The sequence below is a fragment of the Ammodytes marinus genome (assembly GCF_949987685.1).
Source record: "Ammodytes marinus genome assembly, chromosome: 19".
Classification (NCBI taxonomy): domain Eukaryota; kingdom Metazoa; phylum Chordata; class Actinopteri; order Uranoscopiformes; family Ammodytidae; genus Ammodytes; species Ammodytes marinus.
The window spans coordinates 22,780,271-22,803,284 of NC_137223.1; the positions used below are offsets into that span (position 1 = coordinate 22,780,271).

At 38.7% G+C, this 23,014-nt stretch overlaps 3 protein-coding genes across 3 annotated transcripts in view; 2 read left to right on the top strand and 1 right to left on the bottom strand.

The window, feature by feature from the left end:
• tbc1d32 (TBC1 domain family, member 32) overlaps positions 1–9,385 on the bottom strand; it is a gene marked incomplete at both ends in the record, with an annotated part of 83,756 nt that extends 74,371 nt beyond the window's left edge. The window contains 12 exons of the mRNA XM_080047506.1: positions 1,089–1,226; positions 3,209–3,293; positions 3,846–3,905; positions 4,585–4,735; positions 5,237–5,298; positions 5,642–5,745; positions 6,017–6,095; positions 6,322–6,441; positions 6,948–7,019; positions 8,001–8,178; positions 8,552–8,716; positions 9,231–9,385. Coding sequence (XP_079903632.1) covers positions 1,089–1,226; positions 3,209–3,293; positions 3,846–3,905; positions 4,585–4,735; positions 5,237–5,298; positions 5,642–5,745; positions 6,017–6,095; positions 6,322–6,441; positions 6,948–7,019; positions 8,001–8,178; positions 8,552–8,716; positions 9,231–9,385 — 1,369 coding nt within the window. The remainder of the gene's footprint in view (positions 1–1,088; positions 1,227–3,208; positions 3,294–3,845; positions 3,906–4,584; positions 4,736–5,236; positions 5,299–5,641; positions 5,746–6,016; positions 6,096–6,321; positions 6,442–6,947; positions 7,020–8,000; positions 8,179–8,551; positions 8,717–9,230) is intronic.
• A 1,291-nt stretch (positions 9,386–10,676) lies between these two features.
• On the top strand, positions 10,677–15,018 carry hsdl1 (hydroxysteroid dehydrogenase like 1). Its single transcript, XM_080048453.1, has 5 exons — positions 10,677–11,057; positions 11,766–12,214; positions 12,420–12,503; positions 12,818–12,958; positions 13,671–15,018. The coding sequence occupies exons 1-5, from the start codon at positions 10,838–10,840 to the stop codon at positions 13,734–13,736; spliced, it is 960 nt and encodes a 319-aa protein (XP_079904579.1). The 5' UTR covers positions 10,677–10,837; the 3' UTR covers positions 13,737–15,018.
• Positions 15,019–17,683: 2,665 nt separating this feature from the next.
• LOC307265712 (uncharacterized protein) lies at positions 17,684–22,814 on the top strand (the record flags this gene model as incomplete). Its single annotated transcript, XM_080047507.1, has 4 exons — positions 17,684–17,812; positions 18,181–18,366; positions 18,612–19,184; positions 21,960–22,814. The coding sequence occupies 4 exons, from the start codon at positions 17,684–17,686 to the stop codon at positions 22,812–22,814; spliced, it is 1,743 nt and encodes a 580-aa protein (XP_079903633.1).
• Between the last annotated feature and the right edge of the window lie 200 nt (positions 22,815–23,014).

The following is a 23,014-nucleotide window of genomic DNA, read 5'->3' on the forward strand; positions in this document are numbered from 1 at the left end:
CAATACAAAATCAAATCAACTGATCACTGTTGCAATGGATACTTGTTCATGTGCTGACGCATATCATGACACACATGGGGTGAGGATTTGATCTTGGTGCCCACTTAAAGGCGTGGAGAGAGAGTGGCCTCATGATCAATGCGTCAGTGATTTGATGGACTCCTGTACTGACTTGGATAAAGAATGATTTATAAGTTAAAAGTACAGGGACGGGCAGACAGTTTTTATGGACTGTACCAATATATCATTCACCAACGTTACGTAACTTTATTAAGATGCTTGGAAGAATATCACAACACAGGAGGGACTTGAGGGAGTGGTAAGAGTGTGTAAAATGATCAGAGACATTCCTGAGATTATCTGCAGTAAAGATTGGCAGGTCTATTTTGTTGTAAAATCACTTACGCAATTATGATGCACAATTAAGATAGTAAACTTTTCCCCTTTAACTTACGACTCAAGTCACTAAAACCATTAGAGAATTCCTTGGGTAAAATATTTGACGATAATGATTGTAAAAATGGTTTTACAGGAGGTTTTGGGCTGGTCTGTGTATTTATTTGCCAGGACCAGATTCATGGCAACCAGCGTATACATTAAACAAACAAGATATAACATGTTAAATATAGTAAGTAGAAGAAGAAGTTTTATCCTGTGGACATAATCTAGCCCTTTTTCCTCTGGTTATAGTCTTAATGCTATGCTAAGCTAACTTTATATTTTTGATACCTAAATATATCAATAATGAAGTTCTATATTTTTTGAGTAAAGTAAATAAATAGGTCAGAAATTATACTTTCTTTTTGATATGAAAATACAAGTAAAACATTGTATTTAGTAAGAAACCAGGTCTTTCAAATGATATATTTGGATACGTTTAGATAGTAGTAATTGAAGAAGTTTGGTAACTAACTAACAAGGACTTAAGGAAAAAATAACTATGTACTTCTTCCAACTCCTTTTTCGGACATGTTAAGGCAAGGCAAGTTTATTTATACAGCACAATTCAGACACAAGGCCATTCAAAGTGCTTTACAGGGGCATGAAATACATCAAGTTTAAAATACATCAAGTGAAGTGTATTGTACCTTTTCGCTGCCTCACTTTGACGGGGAAGAGTTTCCTCCCGTTGGTGTAGATGAGGAGTTTTCCCAGGATGCACAGCGAGTGGACGAAGAACGCATAGTCAAGCTCTGTCTCTGTGTACTCACTCCTCTGGCCTGAACCTGCATCAGTAACAAAGGAAATACAAAATGTTTTAAATTTTTATATTGGCTTAACTTTGGCTGTGATCACATTTTCAACTTTTTTTACACGGAGGACCAGATATTGTTGACAATAAGCTAAAAGATGCTGGAAGGGGCATAGCTGACACAAACAGATAGACCGAGGTAGAATAAATGTATTTCTGAATATTTCAGTGGGTAACTCATTGGGTTTAAAGTGTTGCAAAGCATAGATTAAAAATAAGAATGGGTTGAATCATCATGCACGGCCCAAAACACCATCCTGAAGGAAAAGTTAAGTTAAGTTTGATACACTTAGGAAAAATTCAGTTTAGATGAGGCAGGCGGTTTATGCTCTGGTTCTTATTACACAATATGTTTTTTGAATCAATTGTGGCAGTTCGCAGCCTGAATGTTGTATAATAACAATGATGGGGGACATGATTTCAGTTGAATGTGAAATTTTAAAAAATTCTCTATATTCTAATACATGATTATAAAACACTAATTAATGTCCTTGTTGTGATGCTGTGGTGCTGACTGACAGTTGGAAGACATTTTGAATCTAGAACTTTATTGATAGAACGAGATTGACGAATGAAAAACTGTCAATTGGAAACCTCGTATTGCCTCTGTGTCAAAGTCAAAGTCAGATGTATTTATATAGCACATTTAAAAAACAACGTTAAGTGCTGTACAAAAATACAATACTAAACAAATAGGCCTGAGGTACACAGCAAAAAATAAAAAAATAAAAATAAAAATAAAAATAAAAATAAAAATAAAAATTAAAATTAAAATTAAAATTAAAATTAAAATTAAAATTAAAATTAAAATAAAAATAAAAATAAAAATAAAAATAAAAATAAAAATAAAAATAAAAATAAAAATAAAAATAAAAATAAAAATAAAAATAAAAATAAAAATAAAAATAAAAATAAAAATGTTTGCTCAATTTGTGTGAAAAGCCAAACCTGTGGTTCAAAACAGCAGCTCAGGAAGAACTATACTTCTTGTTAGAGTAACGTTTCAGTGGCGGGCGAGTCGCCGTATCGCAAACTCATCCAAGACAAGGTCAAAATGTCTAAATGTTTTGTCGTGAGGAGCCAGCTGCTACACATGAGACAACACACTGACACAGACACTCGCCATTGCACTTTAGCAGTATGTAGTTTATTTGATTTTCACAGTTAAATTCACGACTGGAGGTGTAGTATTTCACCATTTATCTACATAATTAAAAATGGTAATTTTGCACATTTTAATTACATAGTTAAAGAAAAAACAATAGTTAAAAGGCAGTGGGTGGTTGGTGGTAAAATTGGCCTAATGATGTTTCTAACACACTGAAATAAATGTCGTGTTGAACCTACACCTTATTTTTCTGAAGCTACTTGCATGAAATACTGGAGGAAAGACAGAACTACTAACAGAGATAATAAAAAACAAGAAGCCCGCAAGCCCGTGTTGTATGTTGTTGATGAATATATGATTCAAAAGTTTCAGAAAAAGATCGGTAAGCCTCCAACTTGCTGTTTTTGAGTACATTATGTAACTAGAGTAAGTGCCAGAATGTAATCTATTTTTTATTTTTGCAATAGTGGCTTTAAATGCATCTTTTCTCTGCAGTCTTCTGTTTTAGTGAAAGCAGGAACAGCATGAGCACATTAAGAAAAACTGAATAAGTGATGACCTGCAAAGGCCTGAGTGAGGAAATACATTTTAACACCCACTAGCCTCAAATGAAGCATCACTTTTCTCATTAAGGGTTTTTTTTTTCGCACTAGTTCGGCTTTGGGTATTTTTTTTGGTTTGTTACACAGGACGCATTAAATGATCATTACTGGAAATGTGCTGATGTTTTACCACATAGTGTGAGTTCATGTCGGGATAGGGGATACGCCTCGGAGACCGCGCATAGACCTGTTGATAAGGAATCATTTTTATGGAACGTTTGGCTGTTTTTGTTGTTTATTTCTCACCGGTGTTCTGCTGCCCGGCTGACTGGGGATCAGCCGTCTCCCAGGATTCACTGTACTGGATGAGCTGCTGCAGGGCGGCTACAATCTGAAGGAAAGAGAGAAAGATTTAGGTAAAGAGACAGCAGGGAAAACTATTGTTTTTTTTCAAGCACTGGTCAATTTAAATATAATATGTAATAATATTGGCTTCCCTAACATGTCTTCTTTCATACTGGTATAAATAAAAGGTCCAACATGTACATTTAGGTGTTTATTTTTACTAAACATTGTCTGTTTGTGTCTGTATATTTCTCCTATACAACCATCTGAAGCATCCAGATTGTTTTTCAGCACACACACACACACACACACACACACACACACACACACACACACACACACACACACACACACACACACACACACACACACACACACACACACACACACACACACACACACACACACACACACACACACACACACACACACACACACACACACACACACACACACACACACACACACACACAAATCCATGCAGGGTTGTGTCTTGTTTGAGTTAACTCTGCAGTCCAATGGTTCTGGGGCCTTAAGGAGGTTGTGTGTGTGTGAAGGCGGTTAGTGAGAGATATTGATTACTGGGTGAATCACTCACCAGAGACTTGTATTTCCTCTCCAAGAGCCGGAGAACCACCGTCCTGCTGTAGGAGCCGTGCTGACAGAGGGAGACAGAACAGAATAGAGTATGTGAGACAGAGTACAGTATGAAACAGAGATTAACACAGTATAAAAGCTATAGTGCGTAACTTTCTCATTTAAAAGAATGTCGGTTACATTCAAGCCACCAGCAAATTTGTTGACATAAAGTTGATTAAGAATAGAATAGAGTATAAGAGACAGAGTACAAGAGAGAAATAGTTTTAACACACTGTTGAAGCTTTAGTGCGTAACTTTTTCATGAATTGACACAAAGTTGATTAAACCTAATGAGCTCCACAAAACTCTCCCTGTAGTTAATATGTAATATGTAATATGAACAAGAGAGAAAGAGTCCAAACACAGTATTTCAGCTATAGTGTGTAACTTTTTCATATAAATTAATACTGGTTACAGTCAAGCCATTGCTAAATGAATTGACACTAAGTTTATTAAGCCTATCAGCTCCACAAAACTCTGTCTGTATTTCTCAGTACGGCAGCATTTACAAACTGGTGTCGCCCCCCTGACACCGATGCAGGAGCTCAGAAAAATCCCAAGAAGTGCCCCAGACGTTTTTTCAAAAGCTGGACGTACAGCAGAAGGTATAAAATTAAAAAAGACAAGCATCATCAACACATAAGTGAATACTAAAAGCACTATACAAATCAAAAGCACGTTCATGTGGAAATACACACCATCCACTTGTTAAACCAGGTGGCTTTAACATCCAGTAAGGCCAGCAGGTGAACGGGCTCCAGGGCTTTCTCTGTCTCCGGTGGAGCTGAGGCAGTTTCATGATGGATGGACAGCAGAGAGAAGGTGCTCTCTATCACTTCCTCCATATATCTAACACAGGGTAGAAAGTATGTAAGTGACTAAGTACATTTTTATCTAAATAGCTAAACAAAACCATTACAAAATGTTTTTTTGCATTGTACATAGGCATATTTAAAAACTGTTAACAGGACAATTGGACAATACAAAACAAATTATAATACAGTGGGGGGAGACAAAACAGAGCATGAAGTTCATTGTTATGAAAAAATAAATAAAAAAGCAGACCAAAACAAACTTTCTGAACATATAAAATTATTCAAGACTAAATTAAGATAAGTAAAGTACAATCGGATCGGAAAAAAACCATGTTGGACATGGTTATTATTATCATATTATTAATATCATGTTAGCAGACGTTGTAGAGCAAGGATAGCAATATCTGTCCATCAAATTTCATGTTGCTCTTGTGTTAAGCCTGTTTTTTTATATTTTGCATTACATTTTGTCACAATTCAACTAGTGTCTTTTGAGATGAAGAGTTGAGTGAGACCTGCCAACCTAACTACTCACTTCTCAGGATGGCGTATCCAAAAGGTTGTCACCTCCCTCTGAAAGTCATTCATCAATCGAATCTGAGGCAAGACAGAGAGTGTGAGTGAGTGAGTGAGTGAGTGAGTGAGTGAGTGAGTGAGTGAGTGAGTGAGTGAGTGAGTGAGTGAGTGAGTGAGTGAGTGAGTGAGTGAGTGAGTGAGTGTGTGTGTGTGTGTGTGTGTGTGTGTGTGAGTGAGTGAGTGAGTGAGTGAGTGAGTGAGTGAGTGAGTGAGTGAGTGAGTGAGTGAGTGAGTGAGTGAGTGAGTGAGTGAGTAACAGAGAGAGAGAGAGAGAGAGAGAGAGAGAGAGAGAGAGAGAGAGAGAGAGAGAGAGAGATAAATGTGTGTGTATGTTTTAAATACTGTCAGATGAAAGAGGCCGTACCTGTTTGAGAAGTCTACTGATCTCAGGTCTGTTGATGTCGACGGTAGCCGAGCCAGTTGGAAAGCTGAGCTTGAGAGAGAGAAAACTCGACTCCACACTTTTAGCTGCACATCAAAAGGCAAAAGGCAATAAATACAAACCCTGTATGATAATATTTGTGGTAATATACATATTGCAGCTTAAACACATACAATACAGTGTACATATTTTTATATTGAACAATTCAAATTTGTTAACATTACAAAAACAAATCCAAAACTCCTTCACTAAAAAAAGTCTCAATGAAAACTGTCCACATTGAGGCCTTTCAATTATTCATATTATCTAAAATAATAATTATTCAGTGCTGAAGTCAGTCCATGCAGAGAGGCCTACCCAAGCTGGTGTAGATCTCTCGTGTCACGTTCAGTGGAGAAGATGAGAAGCTTTTGGCAAAGAACTGCAGCACATTATCCTGATGGTAAATAAACACACACACAAACACACACACACACACGCACGCACGTACATATACAATTTAAATTATAGGGAAATATAATGAGATAGATTAGACAAGATTATCACAAAATAATTTGCATCCTCTACAGACAGAGTGGTCAGGATAGTTTGATTTTATTCACCATGGATTATAAAGCCAGATATTGTTTTAATTTAAATGTTAAATGTTAATGAGGACTCACGCTGAGGTCGGGGTCGGTGAGAGCAGCACACAGGTTCCTGCGCAGACCGCTCCAGCTCTCACAGCTCAGCACGTCAGAGGGAGGGGCGCAGCACAGGGCCTGCAGGGCTGTCCAACGCACCTACAGCACACACAGGATGAAAACACTTTATTTAACCACATAATATTGATGAAAACACTTCAGCTGGACCGCACGGTTGATCATATTAACACAGACTACCAAACTACTCTCTGGCTTGTGAGCCCTTTATAAAAAAAAACCTGAACACAACGAATTAAATGAAACAAAATGGCCATTCAGTCCGATCCTTCTACTGCCAATAACCTGTTCACCCAAAGAGTGATGTTTTCTTGACATTATTTTTAGAGACCTGAAAAAGGTCAATTATCTGGTAATTCAGTAGAAAGTTTGGGAATATGAGTGATGGAAGACATAATTTATCGATGCATTGTTTGGGTTCATGTTTGTCATCTTGTGAATCCTAATGATTTATCTTAAAACCCCCATTCTTCCAGTTAGAAGCCACTGACTTATGGCACAGTGCTATTATACTTGAGGGCACTGACAAAATCATGCAACAGAAATGCTCATCATCACAACAGCTGCATGTGAACAGGCCTTTGTACCTCTTTGGGTCGGCTGGAGTCAAGCTTTTCGGCCAAAGCTTGCAGCTGCTCTTGTCTGATGAACGCATAACTCTAAAAAGGGGAGAGGAAAGAAGAATTATTATGATCCACCATAAACCAAAATATAAAATCTATAAAAAAGGATTTTTCACTGTCTGATGGCGCGACAGTGGGTGGATCATCTTTAGACTTTGCCTTTGCATTCAGTCAGTGTACCAAAAGGTGCTGTAACTATGAACAATGCCACCCAAAGATTGGAGCTAAGAATCAATCTCAGCACTTTATGTGAGTCATCGTGAATAATATAAAAAGAGGGCGACACACAAATAAAACCTCACCTTGCTCTACTTTGTTTCTGCATCAGAACATATATTAAAATACTTTATTGGTTTTTTTTAAAGCTCTTAATTGTCTTGGTCATAGATAATTATCTTATTTGCTTTTAGCCCATGAGCCCTATCGAGCTCTGAGGGCCTTTTAACTGTTCCTGAAGTCAGAACTATGGCCCACAGAAAGGTGTCTCTTCTAATTTTGTATTAATGAGTGTATCCTTACACTTATTTATTAAGATATTTGACTACTTATTCCTAGTGTTTTATTAATTTGTTTTAAATTTGTATGACTGTTATTTTGTAAAGAACTTTGAAATGTTGTATGCTTTATAAATAAAGTTTGATTTGATTGGATGTAAGTGTGTGTCTGACCATAGCCTGGCACCGCCCGCCCATCAACTTCCGCTCAATTTAATTTCCTTTCAGTAGTCAGTCTGGGTCCACGGTATATTCACGGGATTTTTGGCAGACCAATCAGCGAACAGAGGTATTGGCTTAGAACAATGACGGGCGCCAGTTTCAATTGCAGAAGCCGACGCATGATATACGTCACGACCAAACGTTGTGCGATTGGTTGGCAGATCCGGAGTGGCACTGGGCAGATCCAATAGTTTTAAACTTCAACAGACACCCGCCTTACGTTTGTCAATTGAGAGATTCCAGACCTTCTGTACAAATGAAATGAAGTACGATGGTCTGGTAGAACCAGGCTGTGTCTGACCTGGTTGAAGGAGGAGTCGCTGTCGGAGCAGTTGTCTGTGTACTGGCTGGTTGACTGGCTGTGCTGCTTCTCTCTGTTCATCTCCTCCTTCCTCAGCTGGTCCTCCTCAAACTTATTCAGCAAAGATTCCACCGACATGATCGTGGTGTTTTTCAGGGTCTGCATCATCTGCTGGTACCTGACAGAGAGAGAAGGACATGAGTGTATTATTAGTAACACCTTGTTTATGAATCATTTAGCTAAATTATCTACATAAGAGCCGTTTGAATGTTTAAATGTGCTCTGTTAATATATCAAGAGTATGTGTTAGTTAGATGATATCCAATTTGAATTTTTAATATTTATGTCTTGACGTTTGAAACAACCATCCTACGAAAAATAAAAAGACAAATCCCCACCAGTAAAATATAGTGAACAAACATGACAAGACAAACCTAAAAATAAAGCACAGACATGAGAAAAAAGAGACCAATACAGATTTGATCGACATTTGAAAGAAAAAACTGAACACATTTGAAAAACTCTAGATGTATTGACTGAGCTGCACCCACTCGTCTGACTCCCTGGTCCTTCTGGTGACAGCGTGGATCAGGGTGTCGTGTCCGGAGCCGATGGCGTGATCTCCGTCTCCTCTGGTCAAGTTCCTGGTCTCCTCTTCCACCACGTTCCCCAGGGAAGTCTCCACGTACTGACGGAGGTACTTCACAAACTCATAGCTGTGAAGAGAGAAGAAAAACCAGGGCTTTAACTTAAAATAACATAGGGGAAACTATACTGCCACATATTTTTTGTGTCATGAGAACCAGAGCTTAGCCCGCCTCATCTAAACCGAATTTCTGTAAAGTTGATCAAACTTAAATGACAATATCTTCCATTTGGATTGATAATTATTGTGCCTAACCCTTTTTCAGATGCTTACTATCACGTAACTATCTCCCCAAAAACATAGAAAGTTGTTGTGGATTGTTTAGTTTGTTTGTTTTAGATGTTTAGTTGTTGAGGGGCTTTAAGATTCACAGACTAACTTTTTTTTTAAGATACTTTTTTGACATTTTCAAGCTTTATTTGACAGTACAGAGTTGAAATGGGGAGACAGAGAGCGGGGATGACCTGCAGTAAAGGTCCACGGGACGGACTTGAACCCGCGACCACTGCAACGAAGGCCAGAGCCAATATGCAACGCGCTCTATCCACTACGCCACCGGAGCGCTTTAAGCATGACAGACTCACTTGTGGAAGTTCTTGTCGGTCTCCTCCAGGTGAAGGAGAATCTCTTCGGCACATTCTGTGGACGGAGCTGCGGAGATCCGGTCGTTGATGCTCCTCAGAAGCTGCTTCAGAAGAGACTGCAACTCCACCTCGTCTTCAGCCGACAACTGAGACATCTATGAATACACACACAAGCTGGTTTTACTGTATGATGTGCATTTCTGTATTCGAGATTTAAAAAATATTAAGAAAGACATTATACATAGACCTACTACATTTTGTAAATAGATACAGGCTTCAAGACTGCTCAGCGTTGGTTTTTTTTAGTCATTGCGACAATATTCACAAAAGCTTTCATGATTCAAGATTGTTCATTTGTCATATTATTTGGACAAGTACAGCAGCAGTCATTGGCAAAGCAATTCCTGAGTCCCAGGCTCCTCTCAACAATGCAAATATAAAAGAAGAAAATGTATTAGAGACACACACAAGTGAAGGGGGCAACCTGATATTTACATTAACAGAATAGTAGTGCAAAGAGACAGTGCAGTTAAAAAAAAAGAAGTGTAGAGAAATGGTGTGCAATATAAATTGCACTTGTGTCCAGTTTTGTTTGCACTGATGTAGTAGGACATTTAACAGCCTTTCCACCTGTAATACTAGTGTTCCCACCAGCCTAATACTTCAAGTTATCAAAGATTTGAACATAACTTATCACCAACAAGTGTGATGAATACATCTGATAAAATAGGTGACATGACATCTCCATAGTGACATGTAGGTATTTCATGAGGAACGGTCTCGAGTTACACAGCCGTTTCTACTAAAATATACAAATATATATCCAACAGCAACAGTTAATGTTTGAATGTTGTATTGTTGTGAACCCAAACTGATTGTTTGATATTGATAGCTGCTCTCCTGTTAGCTTGACGCTGCTAAATACACCACTCAAACACAGCTTGCTATAGGCAAAAACAGCACAATTTGAACTGAAACCGCTGCTAAGCTAATGCTAAAATCGTCCCAAAAACATGAAATCAACCACCACTACAGATACACATCATATGCATCACATTGTAACAGCAGTCACCTCGTTTCTGGAGTTAGAAAAGCTCCTTCGTTTATTTTTTTTTATCCGGGTAGCTTTAGCGTCTGCTGCGTCTCTATGGCAACTTCACGGTTTCATCCAGGGGCGTCGGAGATGTCAGTTTCACAACATAAAACATAAATAAGTTAATAAATACAGGTCATATATAAGTAAAATTATGTAAATGCTAACGACTGCTCCTGTAATTATTCAGCATTTAACAAAAAAACAACAATCTTGAATCTTGAATAAAGTATTGTTGCTTTTTAGGCAAAAAACTTATTGTTCCGTTTTTTTCCATGTGACAGTGAACGCAGCATTGTCACGTGACTCAATGTTTTGCTTCTGCTCTCATGGTGCTACACAGGAGACGCTTCTGCTAGCTGAAAAACGTCTGTAAAAAAGTGCTAATTTTATCATAAAACTACTATTTAGGTACACCAGCATGTTTTGTTTCACTAAGTAACTTTGTGTTGAGTTACAGCGACGTTAATTCTACGGTATATAAGCTTAAAATAGCAAATTAGCTTCAGCATCAATGGCGGCGGTTGACAGCTTTCAGCTTTTGTACAGGGAAATTTCTCGGTCATGCAGTTGTTACTTTGATACGCTCGCCTTGGTCGGGGCTCTTTATGCGGCTAGTAGGGCGATAATCCTTCTGAGAGACTGCTGCTCGCTGGTCAGGGTGCATTTCCTGCCGAGAATGATCCCAAGCAAGAGGCTGAATCAGAAGTTTGGAGACTGGGCTGTAATTTATGGTAAGTATTGGAAGAATGCAGCAGGTTAGCAATGCAATGCTGCCATGCAAAACAATGGGAGAGTGTATCATGCTGTGGATGTCTGTGACATAGGGTCAGTGTCAGTGCACATGTTTTTAAGCGTCTAGGCATGGGACCATACGAACATGTTTAACTTGATTATCCTAGCTAAAATAATCAGGATTCATTAAAGTTTCACAATAATCAACATGAGCTTAAAATCATATCTCTTATTGAAATTCTCGTAACATTCTTACTGTATGTGCACATTTATTATTTGCAATCATTTGTATAGATTCAAAGTATTTCCCAAATTCAATTATAAAAACATTGAAACGATGGGTGTCGTGAGATCTAGAGAACTTCACTTTTTGAATGTGGAATTTACAGATGAAGATCAATAAGATACATGTTGATGAAGAGAATAATATGTTCCTCGCTAACCTGTCTTTATTTTAGATATAAAGGGAACTATATTGGATTTTCTTTAGGGCCATGTGGTGTCGTGGAGTGCTTCTTATTATTTACCGTTTTGAGTCCTACTTTCTGTCGGTGTATGATTGTGTGTATGAATTGGTGAATGTGGTAAGAAATGTAAAGCGCTTTGGGGCTGAGAAAACAGGCTAAAAAGAGCTATTAGTCAAGTCTATTTACCATTTTACCTTTTCTCCCTTTCATAACTCTCATTGAATCTCATTGTCCAATCAGGTGCGTCAGAGCCCGTTGCCAAGGCCTACGCAGAGGAGCTGGCCCGTCACGGCATCAGCCTCATATTCATCACTCAGGACCAAACCTCAGTGGGCATCGCGGCCGCTTCCCTCTCCCAAATCTACGGTGTGGAAACTATCATCGTAATGGCCGACTTCTCCTCGGACCAGGCCAACGCGATCAAACCGTTGAAGGACGCCATGAGGGGCAAAGATATCGGCTTCTTGGTGAATTGCGTGGACGAATCGCTGTCTCTGCCGCAGAGTCTGATAGAGATGCCTGAGCAGGGCCTGTTGGATTTGGTGAATAAGAACGTTGCCGTGGCTACTCTGATGGCGCGGCTGGTGCTGCCGGGGATGGTGGAGCGCTGCAGAGGCGCCGTGGTCAATATATCGTCGGGCGCCTGCTGCAAACCGCCGCCAGGGAGGGTGACGCTCACCGCTTCCACTGTGAGAGGCCCTACTGTGCAGACACATACACACACACAGACAGACAGAGACACACACACACAGACAGACAGACAGACAGACACTCACTCTCTCTCTCACACACACACACACAAAGATACACATCTGTACTCTCTATAGATCTTTTTCACTGCAGATATCTTGATTTTGATAAACTTGGTTGTAATTTCTCCTCCTGGCATTTCAGGGCTACATGGACCATTTCTCCAGAGCTCTCCACCTCGAGTACAGCGGAAAAGGGATCTTTGTCCAAAGTCTGATTCCTTTCCAGGTAAATGCCTGATATTACCAGGAACAAGTAATAGTGCTAACAATGTTACCACATATGGTCCCTTGCGTTAAAAAGGTTAAACTTTAGTATACTGCATAGTGTGTCAGTGCTTGAAACTGTGTGTGTGTGTGTGTGTGTGTGTGTGTGTGTGTGTGTGTGTGTGTGTGTGTGTGTGTGTGTGTGTGTGTGTGTGTGTGTGTGTGTGTGTGTGTGTGTGTGTGTGTGTGTGTGTGTGTGTGTGTGTGTGTGTGTGTGTGTGCCTGCGTGTGTGTGTGTGTGTGCCTGCGTGTGTGTGTGTGTGCGTGTGTAACCAGATCGCCTCAAGACATCAATGGCCTTCCTCATCGTCTAGAGAGGGCTGGTTTGTGCCAAAGCCAGAGGTTTATGCTCAACACGCGATCTCCACCCTGGGCGTCTCCAACAGGACCACCGGCTACTGGCCACACACACTGCAGGTTGGAGCACTATCAGTCAGGATGTCACTATATTTGATATTGGTAGAATCTCAGCTAAATTCGGTACAAAATTAGTCACTGTGTATGTTTGTTCTAAGCCAGTTTGTAACAATAAGATTTCCTTATTTTGATCAAGACCGAGTATGTCGCTTATGTATTAGTGCCACGTAGAGGAAAAATAAATGAATAAAATTATGAGAATAAAGTCATTATATTACGAAGATAAAGATGTAACACACTGCAGGTCGGTGCAAAATCAGTCAGGATGTTTGGTATTGGTAGAATCTCAGCTAAATTTGTGATGAGGATTTCATTGTTGAGATCAAGCGTATGTCGCTTATGAACAACAGAGTATAAGGGCCATGTTGCGGTAAAATATATATTAAAATTTAAAGAGCAAAGTTGTAATTTTATGAGAGAAAGAAAACATTATTCAGCAAACCCTATTACCGGTAACCTACAAAACAAGGGAGAGAGCAGTCTAATGGCAGCGTTTTTCTCCCCCCACTGTTTTTTTCCAAAAAAACCCCGAAAAAGGTATTTTTCTTCTCTAAAATAACACACAAAACTACACCTGTACTCTGATGATATTGCAATTTATTAATTTATTTTCCCTTTACATGGCCCTAATACTCCGTCCTGCTAATGCATTTACAGCATGTGTGAAAATGTGTTTGATGATCTGTTTCTGTGTACTGTTTTTTCTTCACAGTACGGACTGATGAGATGTATTCCAGAGTGGATTTGGGTTCTGGGATCGCGTGTGTCCATCACTTAGAGCTCACTTGTGAAGACTAAAGGCAGTTACTGGATGTTACATAACGTTGGAATTGGTATGATTTATTTGTACTGATTTGGTATCAGCTTTGTAGTAATGCTGCAGTGGGACTTTGCCTAAAATAATGAATGAATCTACATATATTACTCCTGTATTACTGCACTATGGTCTGACAAACCTTTGATATCCTAAAATAACTATACAATTATGTGTCAGTACATATCTAGATGATTTGAAAACTGGGATTGACTTTGAGTTAGGATTATAAACTTGTTAAATTATGAAAAGGAGCATCGTAATCTCACATTATTTGAGTTGGTGTCTGGGCATTTTATAACATGAGCATCCATATTGTTGAAACCCTTTAAAACGACTAGAAAATATTATTTCAAATCAGTGGGTAATAAAGGCCTGTTTCTCTAAATATAAAACATAATGTATTTTGTTATGTATTCTCAAAAAAATGCACACACAGTATGGGAAGTGGTGGTGAGATCAAATTCAAATCACATGTAATCACAATCTTTTCCAAATGTTGTTCGGGGTTATGTTTGCACTGATTTTCACTTTGGTCATGTCTCGTGTGCTGACATCTGACTTTACCAGTTGTTTCTGGTTTGACCTGCTTTTTTGTTTACCAGCTTTCACCTCTCACCCCACCCACATGGCACCCATTCAAAGAACACATAGGATTCACCCAAAAAAAAAACAGAGCTAATATTTTTCAAAGGCAAAGAGACAGGCTGTTATTATATTTATATATAAATGTTATTATTTCAGTGAGCAGAAGCTTCAATGTACAACACTAATTCTGTGTAATTCAGCTCAATAATTACTCAATCCAAACTTAAGAAACATGCCCAATGAAGGTAGACACATTTTAACACAAACTCCAAAGCAAATATAAATCTTCGATGTGAACATTATTTTTAGCGTATCTTGGTCCGAGTGGGAGAACAGTTATTCCTTCTAAATTAAATTAAATAAAATGAAACAAGTGTGAACAGCAAGAAATGAGTGTGTGATTGCTGTAAATGAATGTGGTATCATTGCTTGGCGGTATAAGATTCAAGCATCTGAATTTTAAATGCACTGAAGAGTGAGGTTGTGGTGTTTTTGTTGCGAAACTATACTTGAGCTACATGTGGTATATGTAGATAGATAGTGCTTTGAAATAAGTATATTTATTTTTAATGAATGGATATTTTTATTGCATTGGGTGACTGCTTGCACTTACAGTATATAAAAATGATTACTTAAATATGTGTGTTTAATAGCACAAAGTAAGACCAATAAAAGTCTTCCTCCATTCCAATACTGTCCGGTCTTATTGTCTTTATTGAATGATCATATTATTATATATGCCAAAGTGTTTGTCTTTGAAGATTAACCCTTTATCTAACTAGTATGCCTTTGATTTCCAGTGTATATTAAATGTTGACTATCTATCTGTATGCTGAAGCTGAAGGCCATAACGCTGTATTTTCCGCTTAAAACGTTGGGTTGGTGTTAATGATTTACGTCCATAAACAGACGCCGTGCCAGAGTTTAGCCTGTGACCCCCATACATCAGCCAGGTCAGAGGCTGTTTGGATACCTAAAGAAGGCACGTGAGCTGCAGACTGCACTGTGTAAACCTAGGCTGCTTTGCATTGAAACAACCCAGAAACTTTGTAGGGGTAAAGATCATCCACAAGTAAAGCATGTCAGACAACCATTGAAAAGTAAATTTTTTGCAATCACTGCGGCCCGAAAACATTGTTTTTTCAATCACTGGCAATTTTGAGATTTTTAAATAGTGGTATAAGTAATTAAAACTATTTAAAGACTAAAATCTACATTTACTAGAAACAGCATACACATGTTGCATTTGAAATATCCTTTGGAATGGTACATGGGGGCATAATTTGTAGCATTGTAGAAGAAAAGGGGTATGGAGTATGCAGACTGTCTGATACCATTTTGGCCAAAACACGCTGCTTACATACAATGTTTACATAAATAGCACAATGTAGGAAAAAAAAATGTGACGAAAGCGGCAGTGCTTGTAAATAGACCTTGTGATAAAAAGGGTTTCTGAGGTCGGGGTCAACTTCTGGGCTGTCGTGGACGAGAACGAAAAAGGACAAACTCCATCTGCTGTAGGTAGATCATGTCATTCAACAGAGGTTGGCTTTGCAGTGAGATAGTACTGATAAAAAATTCACCTTTAAAGGCCACAGCATTTTATTCACATCACTTTCTTACCCATAAAACCTTTCAGTTAGCCACCATGCCCCATATGGACACATCTGTTTCCCTAAATCATTTATTCACGATTTCCCATCTTAGTTTGTCATCAATCTGTATATAAAATATGAAATGTGAATTACTTTCAATCTGGACTATCACCCCCTATTTTCAGCAATGTCTAATAAAGAATTGCCACATAAATTAACAAGAAAAATCAGTGGTAATTTGAACACGAGCACATTTTTTAAGATAATTCTGCTTTGCAACAGCTGCCCACGTTCAGTGTTAGGACGGGAGGGTTTTTTGTTGTGGTTTCGATGGTGTCCTTCCCGATAAGACGCCAGAGGAGCAATGACAGAACAGCTTCTTCTTCACTTTCTCTCGAGACATCGATCTCTCTTCATCCAACCTTTTTCTCTGTGGGTTTGTGCAAACGGTAAGTTGATTTTAAAAAGGAAATATCATTTATATTGTCTTTGATTTGTCAAATAAAAGGGAATTGATATTGTACTGAGTATGATTTTTAAAATGTTTAATGAAGTACTGTATGTTGTTATACAATAATGTACTATGCAATATTTGTACAATTTGGAAAAAAAGATTAATATTATGCATGCTATTTGTGCTTCGACTGTCAAGAACATAATCAGCATAATGATTCAAAAAAGTTGAGCTACATGTAGATGGCATGGCTGTAGTTTCATGTAGAATTTTGTAGAAATACAAAATGTGATGGTATCCATCTGATGTGTAAAATACAATTTAACTTTCTTACAGCTACCAAACAGTCAAATATTTGATCATGTGAAAATTTGAGAATTTTACTTAACAAAACATTATTAGTATAAAATCAACTGGAAAATCAATTGGTGAAAACTCAATGCATTCTGAATAAAAATTCCTTTATGTGAAAAAATAAACTACATAAAATGTTTTTGAATGCTTCCACCATTCACAGCCTTTTCTACTCAGGCAAACAGGTCTGTATTTGTACCTCAGTGGTTGAGCTCCCTGAAATGGTTGATATTAACCAAGGTTACAGTCTTGGCGTTTCCAGGCAGATAAGTTTGTTTTGGAGACTTGGAATCAGCAGCCATGACATGCTATCAGCAAACTCACAATACAGCGAGAAGTTATAACATTTGGCCTTGTGAGAGAGTCACGCTAGTCTGTTCTGACTTCAACACTACTTTTGTATAACTGCAAAATGACAAATAACAGGTCCAATCAAATTAGGTTGCCCAATTGCTGAATGAGTTAAAGGTGGAGTCAGCGATTCTGGAGAATGTTTGTTGTCAAAATCGCTTTTTGTCATAATCCATGAATATATCCTCACGATGCACTACCTGTATGTGTGTGCAGTGTGCACTGAAAACAAATCTGGTGTTAATACACAGCCTATGCTCTGTAAACACACTAGAAAGCAACATGCCTATTCACAGAGCCTGGGTTGTGTGTTAAAAAAAACTTCAGCGCACACAGTATGGACAGGTACCGTATATTAGGATATTCTCTGATTTTGACAAAACGTGGTTTGACAACAAGCGTCCCCCAGAATCACTGACTCCACCTTTTAAACCAGACTAGAATTATGTTAAGAAAGCATTCTCTAATAGTGTTAATACTTGCAAGTAGACACTAATAGATTCCTGTGTTACAGTTACATTAATTACATTATTATTATATTACAGAAGGCAGGACAGCTGGCGCCTGAAATGGGCGAATGGGATCTGCTGGGCCGCCTGCTGGATAAAGTGCAGAGCCACTCGACGGTGATCGGGAAGGTCTGGCTCACCGTGCTGTTCGTGTTCCGCATTCTGGTTCTACGTACCGGGGCTGAGAAGGTACGTTCATGTATTCACACTGGTGGAGAGTAACTCAGTACATACACTAAAGTACCACTTTGATTTTCTTCTTTTCATGCAAAGTTCTACTTCTGCTTGAACAGTTTTAGAGGAAAATATTTTACTTTTTACCTCACCACAATAATCTAATAGCTTTTATGTACTAGTTACTTTACACATTTAGATGATTGCATGCATAACATGTGAATAGCTTAGCTTCACCACTATTATTCCAAACATAATTCACAGAAAGCCCTGGATTAGCCACAATCAAGGGCAAAGTTCCTCTACTATTATATTTGGGTTGGGTTAAATCTTATGCCGTCCCTATTGTTATGTATCATCTCTTTCCCTGTAATGTTGTCTAGGTGTGGGGGGATGAGCAATCCGACTTTGTCTGCAACACCCAGCAGCCCGGCTGTGAGAACGTCTGTTACGACCAAGCCTTTCCCATCTCTCACGTCAGATTCTGGGTCCTTCAGATCATCGCTGTAGCCACTCCGAAGCTGCTTTACCTGGGGCACGTACTGCATGTGATCCACATTGAGAAGAAGGTGTGTCTCTGAAGTAGTAGCGTAGTAGTTAGTTAGTTAGTGATTTCACACCTGTAGTGAAACTTTTGTGATAGGTGAAACTGGATGTTTGCCACAACCGATATAAAATTACTACTACTAGGTTGTAAAAGTTTGGCTTTGGATTTATGCTACGAACAAAACAATGCTCTACACAGACTTAAGACTGAATTAATCCGTGATTAGGACAATGAATGAACTGTGTTTTCTTGTTCCTCCAATCCAAGGTAAAGGAGAAGCTAAAGAACCTGGATGACCAGACCAGTCTGTTTCTCAGTGGGGCCTTCAAACTTCCCAAGTACACCAAGACCACTGGCAAGATAAGCATCCGTGGCTGTCTCCTCCGTAGCTACGTAATCCATCTTGTGGCCAAGATTATCCTTGAAGTTTTGTTCATCGTGGGTCAGTATTTCCTGTACGGTTTCACCCTCCAAAAACGCTACGTGTGCAAAGAATTCCCTTGCCCGCACAAGGTGGACTGCTTTGTGTCCAGGCCTACAGAGAAATCCATCATCATCTGGTTCATGCTAATAGCGGCATGTGTGTCCCTTGTCCTAAGCATTGTCGAGCTAATTTACTTGTGCGTTAAAGCTGTTAAGGAGTGTATGGCTAGAAGGCAGGACTACACCGTAACCCCGGTCACACCTCCGCTAACCGGAAGCAAAGCTTTTATAGGTCGCGGCGACGCAAAACAGAATTGCGTCAATCTCGAGTTGGAGCTTCAGGGGCGAAAGTTAGGGGTGAACAGGGTTAACCAGGCCGCTAAGAGTGTGTCGCCTGAGGACAACGACATGAGAGAGGTCCACATCTGAAGCACGAAGGCAGTGATTAGTTGTACTAGTCCAATATGTTATGTCCATGTGTTTGTTTATGCTACTCAACGTGCCTTTTGATTGCCGTTTCGGAGACAAAAAAAGGTATTTGAATTTAATTGAATTCTCCCGTGTTCCAGTATTTCTGTGCGTTTTGCTTTGGGGAGGAAAGGGGTAGGGGTGTGTGTGTGTTTGACTGCAGTAAATAAAGATAGAGGGAGGGGAGCAGACAGCTTCTGTAAACACGACTCAGTCCCATGAAAAATTTTTGACTTTCATGGCGTGAGAGAAAAATAAAAACCATGTTTCCTTGGAGTCGACAGACCCATTATTTCTAAAATGCTGTCAATTATGTTTTGATGGATGATGCTTAGGGCATTTTGTTGGAGTGATTTTTTTTTTTTAATTAATTTGTATTCAATAAACCCTCTTATACTCTGATTGGATCTTTACCAGTTGTCATTTTCTTAAAATAAACTTTTTTTCTTTCTTTTGGTGAATGCAGTGTGTTAAGGGAATTGGAGTTTTTTCAAGAACATAGTTGGTAGAAATGGATTACTATATGCATAAGTATGTTTACATTATTGTGTCATCGCTTGAAATTAAAAATTCAAAGTTTTTTAATTACCCAAGAATTAGCCTTTTATGTCTACATGGGAGCAGGGTGCACCGCCATGTTTCTATAGTACCACAAACCAGACAAACTTAGCGGGCTTAAGCTTAGCGTTTTTATAGTGGGCATCCTGGGGAAGATGATGAAGAAGTACTATAGAATAAATAACTAAATAGATCTTCACCTCATCACTTGATATTGTGGAAAGACTTGAGGCAGTGGCGGATGATGCAATCTTGAGTACCTAGCTGCTTGTCCTTGAAGGCCACCGTAGATTCTGTAAATTCTCCAAACGCGAGGAGTACAAGGAGCGTTGCAATTTTGAGATTTTCCCACTAAATTATGCCGAAATACAGATTCATTACACAATGCACCTTATAACTATCACTGTATATAAATAGCTACACCAGTTTGAATGCACAATTACTTTATTTTGCACTTTTATAATTTGCAAGTATTAACATGCCATTTTTTTCTTTTTGAAAAACAGCAAACATTTTATTGCTCGAAGCATTTGTTTATCATTGTATCAGGAAAAAGTCAAAGTCTGCATAAGATAGATCTTTCTGCCGGCTGCACCTTCATATTTATTGTACAGACTTAAGAGTGGTATCTATGTTGACATCTAGTGAGTCCATGTGTTTCCATAAACTGTATGTTTAATTGTTAATCTATGTGTTTTAGATATATTTAAATTAAGGAATTAAGTTTGTGTTAAGGTGGTTAAGGTTTATTGTGTTAAAATAAAACTTAATTTAAATTCCTCAAACATTTGGTAAATATGGTTTAATACAAAAGTGTGTCAAACTCAAAATGGGTGATTTGGGTTGTTGTTTTTAGAAACAAATTCCCCAATTTCAATGCCATTGGCAAAAAAATAAGTACTTGAGGGTGAATGATCTGTGACAACAGGTTGAAGTTGCGTTCTGTTTTCAACAGGAAACTACTTAGTCAGTGAAAAAGTCAATATGCAACAAACTCAAATTGTTTATTTAAATTTACAACCGTCATCAAAATCATTCAATGTCTGTATAGATTAATTGACTCCTGGTGGACAACTTCATTATGTACAGGTATATACAGTATATACAGCTATTTATCACTTACAACCCCAGTCGGTTTCACACAGAATATTTAAATGAGAAAACCATATTTATTTATAGTAGTTGTAATGATTACTCACTTATACAGATTTAACTTTTACTCAAACATTCAAGAGAGAAACGTGCAAACTGCTGAACACCTATCAAACATTACACAACTCTCGCTCTTCCCTTTTGCACAGGTTTGCTGACGCCAGATGTCCCACCAACTCCAAGGTCCAACTTTGGAATTAGTTAAGCCTGTCCCCTCTCACACACAGTCCTTTCCAACCAGGTCAGCAGGTAAGATGCAACGTTTTTTGTTCTCTGATCATTTGAAGGATTGAGAAAATATATATCGTTGTAAATGTAAATCAAATTTGTATAGAACACAATACAGAATAGAAATGCAGTGTAATTTGTTTGTTTTTTCATATTTGCAAGAAAATTTTGTTTTTTTACTACTTTTTTAATGACATTTCTTTCTTCTCTTACAAATTACAAATAATGACATTTGATTCATTTTGATGTTTTACCTTTTAGTTTTGCCCTCAAAACGAGTAACTTTATAAATGTAATTGTTTTTTTTAAATGATTTTGTTATACAGCCTTTTGATGCAAGTTTTTTTTTTATTATTAATTTTAGGGAAATAGCTATCTGTTCTTAGTTTTCTCATCATTTTATCTCTTTGCCAGATTTCTTCTACTAGACTTTATGAGTGATATCCTATAGAGTTGTTTGTTCTTCCATTCAAAATTCTGATCAATGATTATTTTAGGAAGTTATTGACCAACTTGCTAAGGCGCTGATATCCTTGTAAATCTTCAGTAGCTAGAATAATTTTTTTCCCCCAATTTAAATCCAAAAGTACAATAAGCTCCTTTCTTCGAATATCATTATTATACATTGATAGAACACTTAGCTGGGGTTAATGGTTCAGTGAATAAGGTGTGGTGCACGATCAATGCAGACAAAATGAGGAGTTTGTTGAACAAGTATTAACTATTTTTCCTTCTATCTGTTTTTCCCCCTCACAGATCGGTAACTGAATATCGCCAAAAACAACAATGGGAGACTGGGGTTTCCTTTCAAAGTTGCTGGAGAAGGTCCAGTCCCACTCCACTGTGATTGGGAAGATCTGGATGAGCGTCCTGTTCCTGTTCCGGATCATGGTTTTGGGCGCAGGTGCTAGTGACGTGTGGGGGGACGAGCAGTCGGATTTCACCTGCAACACGCAACAACCTGGTTGTGAGAACGTCTGCTACGATTGGGTTTTCCCCATCTCGCACATTCGCTTCTGGGTCATGCAGATCATCTTTGTGTCCACGCCAACGCTGATCTACCTGGGCCATGTAATGCACGTCACCCACAAAGAAAATAAACTGCGGGAGCAGATGTCCAGCCCTGGCGGAAACCGATTGGTCAAACTGCCCAAATACACAGATGAAAAGGGAAAGGTGAAGATCAAGGGGAACCTTCTCGGGAGCTATTTGACCCAACTAGTATTCAAAATCATCATTGAGGGTGCCTTCATAGTAGGCCAGTACTACTTGTATGGTTTTATCATGGTCCCAATGTTCCCCTGCTCCAAAAAGCCCTGTCCATTCACCGTCGAGTGCTACATGTCCCGACCCACGGAGAAGACCATCTTCATTATCTTTATGCTGGTTGTAGCCTGCATTTCTCTGCTACTCAACTTCATCGAAGTATTCTACCTGCTTTGTACCAGAATTAGATGCGGGTCAAGGGCTGGATCTCGCAAGATCACTTCGGCGGAAAACCCTGCCAGTCTCCCGGCAACCAGGTGGCAGACCACCGACGACGCCCTCAAGCAAAACAAGTTGAACTTTGAGTTAGAAGGGAGTCTTGGTGGAAGCCTGGACGGGGCCAAGGAGGAGAAACGACTACTGAGTGGTCAATAAATATTAAGATTTCTCCCCCCGAAATGGTTCCTATAGTAGAGACACATCTGAGAGACTGACATGAAGAGTTCTTACAATACGAATCACAGAACATGAAGGCAAAGCTTCATTGTGTAATAAAATGATATTCGTGTTACTGCATATATTGGCAATTTTATATCAGGCCATGCTGTTGTTGGAATTTCACATTTTATATTGTA